At 32.2% G+C, this 9,074-nt stretch overlaps 1 protein-coding gene across 1 annotated transcript; it reads right to left on the bottom strand.

Moving 5' to 3' along the window:
• Window positions 1–163: 163 nt before the first annotated feature.
• Window positions 164–8,706, bottom strand: LOC132729977 (uncharacterized). The gene is made up of 10 exons (XM_060715813.1): window positions 8,545–8,706; window positions 7,742–8,055; window positions 5,769–5,918; window positions 5,232–5,370; window positions 4,667–4,828; window positions 3,961–4,094; window positions 3,270–3,443; window positions 1,717–1,760; window positions 648–682; window positions 164–280 (listed from the first exon to the last, which is right to left on the bottom strand). The coding sequence occupies exons 1-10, from the start codon at window positions 8,680–8,682 to the stop codon at window positions 179–181; spliced, it is 1,392 nt and encodes a 463-aa protein (XP_060571796.1). The 5' UTR covers window positions 8,683–8,706; the 3' UTR covers window positions 164–178.
• Window positions 8,707–9,074: the final 368 nt, after the last annotated feature.

The following is a 9,074-nucleotide window of genomic DNA, read 5'->3' on the forward strand; positions in this document are numbered from 1 at the left end:
AACATGAGAAAAAGAGAATATAAAGCAAAGGCAAAATGATAAAACTGTGTGACATACACGATCACATTGTCAGAGACAGGTGTGATTTTTGTGATTGCATGTATCACATATGTGACAAATAAGATACGTGCCAAATTTTCTCCTGCAATGCTCTGTCAAATACTATATAAACTTGTACCTACATTGCTGATATAACATAAAGAACTAAGGTGCATGTCGCATGAAGTGTGCAGTCAATCGTTTGATTTGGTGAAGGTATATCGACAAAGTAAGGCTTATTCTAAAACAGTGGAAATAAATAGGTTATTGGTATGCTAGCATAATTACCATTTATCTCATCAGTATAAGAAATTGAATATGAAATAAACTAAAATTTATAATTTTTTATTGGAAAATGCTCTTTAAATGTATTTGATTGATCGAACTATAAAAGAAACAGAAATAAAATATTAATGACTTTTTTTCAAATTATACTACTTTTAAATATCTATCATTATATATTCAAAGACCTTGTGAAAATAAACTGTTTTAGTGATAAAAAAATTTCAAACGTAAAACCCACATACATAGATACATTGTAAAGTATTAAAATGAAGTTCTAAACTTTTTTAGTGTTTACTTATTAATACAATTTTTCTAACACGTACCTGCGTGTAACTTGAAGAATAATTGAAAACGTCAGCTGTAAAAAAAAATGAGCCGTGTCACGACAAAACCAACATAATGCGTTTGCGACCAGCATGGATCCAGCCCAGCCTGCGCATCCGCGCAGTCTGATCAGGATCCATGCTGTTCGCTATCAGTTTCTCTACTTGTAATAGTGTTTTGTAAGCGAAAAGGATGGATCCTGATCAGACTGCGCGGATTCGCAGGCTTGACTGGACCCATGCTGGTCCCAAGCCCATCATGTTGATTTTGTCATGACGCGGCTCAAATGGATATTTGTTACAAAGTTCTCTTGGACTTGATATATTAATTTAAAGATTTAAAAAGATTCTTTTACAGAATCAGGGGTGGTTACAGAACAGACCTTGATGAGGGCTGACAAGTGATTGAAGCGTAAATGTTTGAGTATTGGTCTATAGCATATTTTCAATATCTTTCTTTTACCATTATAATAGCAGTTAAAAGCGTGCGTTGTGTTGTCGAAGATTAGGTTAGCATCTTGAACATGTGAATTAGGTTGGTGTGGTTTGTATGTTCCCCCCTCATATAGATTGAGATTTTGAAAATCTGAGGTTGTAAATGCTGTTAGTTCCCTGACTTCCTTATCCTTTTAATGGTAAAATTATTTATAATCTAACTACTCTATTTTATATTTACTTTTTATAATTTACGTCTTTTGTCGTTGGTGTTTCCTCCTTTTTTATTTATTTCAATTTTCATTTAATGTTTGGAAAGAAATAAACCAATCAAGTATGCCGATTCGACTTTAAGGCAAACTGACTTTAAGACGATGCTATATACAACAGGAGGTCTTAAGTATTTATATATGTTTATGATATACATGTGTGTGATCTAGTACGTGTAAGCGTGAAAATTAATTAGGCAATTGGAAATATCTGAGCGTATATAGTTTTGACAATCAATGATGTTAATGTGTTTAGATTTTTCATTTCTTAATTACTTGATTTACAATGATAATTGCATTAATCAATTTCTAAGTATTTGATTATTTTATTTTAGGTTTCAGAAAAAAAACATGTTGTAACGTACGTCGGACAATCAACGAGAAACACCTGTCCTCTAAGGAATCAATTCTGAAAATAAACGGAAATCATTTATTGTGGAACTAATAAGTCATTCATAAAAATTAACAAATGAATATACTGAAACAATGACAATATGTCAAAACGCGTCAAGATGAATGTACTTTAAAATACTCCTATCCTTTGCTCTGAAACATTTAAAGAAATGTATACTTACTGGTATTATTGTGCACATATTAAGTAATTTTTAAGAATATTTGATCCAATGTTTTAATTAAGAAGACTTTAAAGCTGGTAAATGCCAACTTTGATCCAGTTTTATGTAAATAAATATTTTTGATTTTTTTTCTACATGACAGATTTCATATTGTTCCGGCCGATTTCTAAAACTGTAAAACTGATGTATATTGAACTGATGTGCTGAGAAAAAAATGCCGCATGACCCCTAGTTTGCTATAGCTGGAATGATTCATCTTGGATGATACTATAAGCACAGGTGATTTTGATTTGCTTGGAGGGTTAGTCAAATATGTTTATAAAGAACATTTGCATTCTTAACCATGTATGAAAATTAAATGTACCTATAAAAACGATCTTTCCAAAGGCTATTCTATTAGTTAGAATTGCGTATAATTTTAAGCATATTACAAGCTTTAAGTAAAACTTGAAAATGCAGGAATTAACGATCGTTTGCTTACATAACCAGACATGTTTCTATATTCAAAGAATATCCATTATGAAATTATTATTATTAAGGTTATTGTTTACCAGAGCACAAGCATCCACTGATGATTTATTTTCTTAATTAAACTGGATGAAATTTTCCGAAAGAACTATTAACAAATGAGACATCAAAACTATTATAGACTTAAATCATTTTTAGTGCGTTTGAATAGGTAAAACAGTTCTTATTTAGTAAGTAAAATTAAGCAAGCCTTGGTCATGAAGTCTTAATTTAGTAATTATAGCTCTTTAATCAATCAAATTATGCATATTCCTATAACCAAAAAGATGTCATATGATACATTTTATACACTGTCTATTCTAAATAAATGTTTAAAAATAACAACACATTTGAAAATAATTATTGTCCCACAGTACCTATATTTATTTTGACAAATTACAACATTTAGACATCTATCCATTTTAGTAATAGCTTAACCTTTTACCCCATGAGCATATTGCGAAAAATGGCCGTTTTCATTGAAAAGCCTCCTGTAACAAGTTCAAACTGCTATGAAACTATGAAAAATGCTTCAATACTAATGAAACTTGGCACAAATGTTGACTACACCATAGCCTCTGTAACAGCATGCTCAATGGTAAATTTCCTGTTACCATGGCTACGGGACGTCTCAAATTGCCAAAAAATCACAATTTTTTCATTGTTTTTTTTCCATCAACATTTGTCAAACGAAAAACAGTGTTTGTTTGGGGCCTTAATAGGGCATTGTTTCACTGTTTGTGGCCTCAAAAAAGGGGGAGTCGAAACACGCGTATATAAGGGAAAGGGTTAAACATGTCATTTTAATAATTTAAATTTTATTTGAAAACACTAACCCATTGCTATCATTGACCTTGACACATACAACATGCCTTCCTATATCAGCAATTGTAGGATTCCATGACATAGTTGTAAATCTTATTTGTGGACGTGCAAGATCTTGTTGAATTGGATTTTGCAGTTTAACATTTTCCTGTTGCATTCCAAACGCTTTAAATGCATAGATCGTGCTGTAATACAATATACATTCTTTTATTCGCAAATATTTTAACAAAATCATCATGGTACATTGCTAAAAACCATTGCATATCATACGTAAATAATGTAGTTTTCATAGTGAGTTATTTGTACAATAACTTTAACTGTGTTTGTTTTTATGGCAGATGTTAACATTGTGCTATAATAAAACTTATGAAAGTCAAGGTATATACTACATGTTCTTGTTTAGCGTGGAGGAAGGTAGTCTAGTACTGGTGTAACTCTCCAGGAACGATGGTTAGGAAACTACCCACCTATATGACTGAAATACTGTTGGGAAAATGCGTAAAATGAAACAAACAAACAAAAACTACATGTTCTTATCTGAACTAAAGGAAACATTGGCTAAATTGATCATTTAAAACTTTCAAGAAACTTTAAAGTATGTAGTTACGATTAAGTTTGATGTAAATTAGTGTGCGTTAATTTGCGCAAATGAAGTAATTTAAATCATTTTTATATTTTGTATGAATGTTACACAACACGTACGCATTTTGCGGTGCTTCAGCGTAGATATCCGCCGACCATGTCGATCCCGCATAAACGATAAAAACATGATTGTTTTTAAATGTCGGTTCAACAAAAAAAGGTTGTTCTAAATTGTCCAATACTTGAACAGCAAACTATAAAGATGATAGAAACAGACATGTTATTATTGACATTAAATTATTTGTTTCAAATTATGTTTTTATTAATGAATAAAAATGTGTAGGTCATTTTGTAAAAAGCCCCTTGCTACTAAGTTTATCTATTCTTATGTTTCACATCCACTTGATCAATATTTACACCCTTCCAAACCTTTGGAACCGAAGTGTAAACAATTTATTTCTTAACAGAATAAAAGAGGATCTATAAAGCTTATGTCACAAGATGGCACGTATGAGTGTAAGCTAGCTAGATATTGTTCATGGCGAGATTCTATCCAAAAACGGTTAATGGCAATTGGTTTGAAGTCGTCGAACATAACCACTAGACTACGGCGCCCCCTGTTACATGTTACTGCTTGTACCTCAAATAATGCACAGAAAGGGAAGATTTCTGTCACCACTTTAAGCTGGAAAATTTGGGGGGGGGGGGGTGGTCTTTTTTTCTACTGAATATTTGAAAGATATAGATAAAATAATTCAAACAGGAATAATCATTACACCTTTTGGCTGTTAAACTTGAATCACTTTCATACTAACGGAAAAAATACCTGAACAGAGGATGAACTTAGCGAAAAATGTCCCGCTGAGTAAAAATCGGCACCGTAAACAATGTCATCTCTATTGTAGTCCCGGACACTAACTGGAATGGCAATCCAACTGTTGTTTCTGTAGCCCGCAAAATATGATGCGTTTATGTAAACGGTGCAGTTCTTGGTATTATGAAATTTTACAGAAAGAAATTAATTACAATGAAATTTTTAAAGAAAAGAAACGCTCTGATGCAATGAAAACAAAAAGATACAATGAGTAAATAAAATAGTTAATGAGAAACCCTTCAAACATTTTCACTTTGATTTTAAGCAAAAGTATCTAATGTGAAAATAACGGAACGTTTGCACTATTCTTTCTTGTGACAGTTAAAAGCTTTTTCTTTTCAGTGAATCTATTTGCTTTAAACAAGATTACAGAACCATTTAATTTTAATAGATTATTTAATTAGCAAACATATTTTAAATAGTATATATTCTATAATGTAGTGTTTGAAGTTTGGTGGATGTTAGCATGTGTGTGTGTGTGTGCTTGCGTGCGTGTTTTACAGTATTGTAAACCTACATCGAAAATTTTGATATTTGGCGGTGGGTTCGTTGAGATCGATCCACCTTCTGAAAGAACTGATTGTTCACATTTAACGATATCTCCATCAGCATCTAATGTTGGAATGTTGATCTTTGAAACTTTGTTTAAGGCAACCCTTTTCGTGTATAAAATGTAAAAAAGTTATTGTAAATATTCGAAATATTTGCTTCAATAAAGAAAATAATATTGTGCATTTAACGGAACTTTCTATGTTGACATTGCTGAGTTATTATCATTAAAGATATAAAATATTGTACTTAAAACTATTCATTCAATAACGTTTTAGTTTAACTCCCACATGCTAGTCTCTAGGTTGACACATTTAAATTACTTTCGAAACACTTAGCTTCTAGTCTTTCTTTGGAATTTTGGTAAAACGCATTTTTTAATCTTTTATTATCTCATAGCATGATGAAACTCACTATCAAACCATTCATGCCTATCACATTTGTCTTGCCACGAATGGACCTCTTTTATGTCCTTAAAATGTAATTATAGTTTATACAACCAAACCTGTAAAATGGTTTGCTTAGGGATCTGGGACCTTTATTTGCTGTCTTCGTATCACTTCGAATACCAGATCTTATATGAGTTTCCATAAACCAATGATCCATATTTCTGCCAGTTTGCAAGGAGAGGTTATTCCTAGAATACCCGTCAAAGCTGAAATGTATGATATGGTTTACGTGTACAAAGGACATAAACTTTTTAAATTTCATCCCTGGTTGACTTCTCGGGTCGTTTTTATCTTATATATTCATAAAATAGAGAAAATAAGAATCCCTAGGGAAAGACCAACACGGCAAAATTGAAAATGATGCAGGATCGGTTTGATTTAGCCTGTTCATGGACGGTACTGTCAAATTTAAACTACCGTCCACCCCCACCCCCCGCTAGCACCGGTTTAAGCAGAATTCAACTGGTACAATTTTGAATTTTCAAACATCCCGCAGATGTGTTCATATGGCGGTTATCATGGAACCTTCAATGTGACACATAAGTGACATATGGTCCCCAAGTAAAAAAATGCGTGTGCCCTAAACTAGAAAACAATGCGCGGAACTAAATAAAATGGAACTTTGAAAGGGCTTCAGAGGTTATGTAGCCTGCATATCACATATAGGACGTCAAAAGACGATTTAAAAAGCAGGCCACATACGGTATTCTAAAGGTGAAGTTCAAGTGAGGAATACTGGAACCACCCAACAAGAAAATAGCCGAAAAGAAAGAACTAAATTACCACAAGCACAACAATTATGTCGTACTGAACGATCTTTAAGGATCGGAACTATAAGATCTCTGATTGAAAGTCAGTTATACGTATGGCTAACAATATGAAGAAACTAAACATTAATTTCTTCATTATTTTCCAGCGAAAACCTTATGTTTTTCCTTTAACAAAGTTCCAGTTTATCTGGGACTGGTCAAGGCAAATGTATGTTTTCCACGGGGACCATATGCCTCTTTTCATGGAATAGCACGAACGTGTCACAATGAAGATTCCATTATCACCGTCTGATGTAAGCATCTCCGGTTGTTTCTTAATTTAAAAAAAATCCCCGTTACAATATTAAAATGTTGAATATTGTTTTAGTCGGTGCTAGATGGTGTAGACATCAATTTGCCATTACCAAACAGGCTTAAGCAAAACTAGCTCGGACCACATTAACTTTCCGTTTTAAGCGTTCTTTGTTGACACATTTTTTCCTATTTCATAGTTTTAACATTTTATTTTTGGATTCGAATAGAAAAATATGAAAGTGAGCGTAAATTAACATTTTTTATTAATTAACTTTTCAATATTAGGAACAGTTTCACTTCAAATGTATGGCTAATATGAAGTTCACCACGACATTATGAACATAAAACAAGGCCATTTTACAATAAGTACGGCCTTTATGAGAAAACACGGAGATAATGAGCTTGGAGAATTTTGATTGGCATTATGAATCTGCTATATTTTCATAGAAAAGTCGCCATTTTTAATTGCTGCAAGGTAGGCTTCCGAGAAATTTTTAAAACAAGAATCTCATTTGCAGTACATCACAACAACGGAATTTCACATTAGTTATTTTTGTTCACTAAGTACTTAACTTTTTTCGATTGTGGGTAATTATTTGATAAAATTGTCAATAATTAAGTGTTTTGATATTGGCCTTGTTATTGGGCTCTAGACAATCATATTAACCTTCGGCCTTTGGCCTAAGACTAATATGACCGTCTTTAGCCCAATAACAAGGCCAATTTGAAAACACTTAATTATTAACATTATAGAATAGTTATAAGAATTCAATAAAACTACTGTTGTAATGCATTATTGATCCATATGTTTACGATGAACTTTTGACAATTAATATTATAGTAAACGGTTTGTATTCAAATGAGAATACAAACAAACAAACATAATTCTAGTGCATATATGTTTTTTTATTTAATTATTGTTATGTTAAAGATGTCGAATACAATATAATATGATTTGATGTAACCTGATAAATGATTCGTCCTGATCCTTCTCAACTAAAACGCTAAAATGCATGATATCCTGTTCCCATTGTCTGTGTTCATCAACGTCATTAACAGTTTCGTTGTATGTCTTCTCCACTACCGCATTTATATTTGTTATTGTTGTCGTCGTGAAATGCCTCTTATTCTTCAGCGTAAAGTCGCCAAGAGAACCTGGATGTGATGACACTACACCAGGTCTAGTTACACGTGTAGATCTACCAATATCAGATATACTGCATGCCGGTCCACATGGGCCTTTCCCGAGGACCCAACCAGTTATAAGCTCGACAACGATCTAACAATAATTGACCAATAAAGTTTATATCACTATAAAATGATAACTTATCAAGTCAAATCTCTTTATATACTTGTTTCCTACAATTTTACGCTATATCAACAAATATGTTTGAATAATTTATTAATTATAATGATATCATGTTTATATAAGGGTACTTCTTGCAAATTTACAACACTTTCAAATGTTTTATAATGCAACATCAAAATATATGTAATGTACCTGCAAAAGAACATCATATTCTCATAAATCAGAGCTGTCAATATAGAATTAATTAAATGTAATGATTAACAGGGATATAAAATCATTATTTTGTTCAAATGAATATATATGCAAATCATGGAAATTCATATATTATTAAACTGCTATGTTTCGTTGTCGTAAAATTCAAATAAATCAATGCAATCCTTTCATGTACTTCTACTTATTACTGCTTGTTAAAATTCAATCTCATGAAAATGCAGAAAGAATGATAAAATGAAGATTTACTAAAGAACTGTCATTAGCTTGTTTTTCCAGCGTGCAGCTTATAGATCCCCCATAGAATTGTCCATCTTGACTATATACGTGTGTACACCCAAAGCTTGCTAGTAGAATGAATTGTAATACTAAACTCCATGATGTCATATTGTCAGTACCCTGTAACTTACAATACATGCAAAATGATTATCTTATCATGGTTAAATCTTTGACATATCATTTGAAATAATTGTTTTCGTTTAAGGGAAAAGCCTAGCAAATCATTTTAAATGTAATGTGAGCAAATCACAGATCGATATGAAAGACTGTGAAGCACATTTTTTAAGTTCTTAGAAGCGACTTATTATAGGTATCATAGCGAGGATCAACAAAGCATGGCTACGTTCTCGAAATGCAGCCCATAGTAATTGCATACCACATAGGACCATCTAGACTTTCGAATCGACTATTTCAAGAAGTGCACAATGTCATCAAACGAAGTAGGTAGCAGATTTGCCTAATTTTGCTTATACATGTACTATATTTATTTTCATATTTAC

The sequence above is a fragment of the Ruditapes philippinarum genome, unplaced genomic scaffold (genome assembly GCF_026571515.1).
Source record: "Ruditapes philippinarum isolate M1 unplaced genomic scaffold, ASM2657151v2 ctg15455_1_1_1_1, whole genome shotgun sequence".
Taxonomy (NCBI): Eukaryota; Metazoa; Mollusca; class Bivalvia; order Venerida; family Veneridae; genus Ruditapes; species Ruditapes philippinarum.

Excerpts from the sequence above, each read along its gene's own strand:
- LOC132729977 (XM_060715813.1), bottom strand. The coding sequence starts at position 8,682 with ATGACATCATGGAGTTTAGTATTACAATTCATTCTACTAGCAAGCTTT. Across the intron at positions 4,829-5,231 it reads CAAATATCAAAATTTTCGAT|AACTGCACCGTTTACATAAA; the intron begins GTAGGTTTACAA and ends CATAATACCAAG. Across the intron at positions 281-647 it reads ATTCTTCAAGTTACACGCAG|AATAAGCCTTACTTTGTCGA; the intron begins GTACGTGTTAGA and ends CCACTGTTTTAG.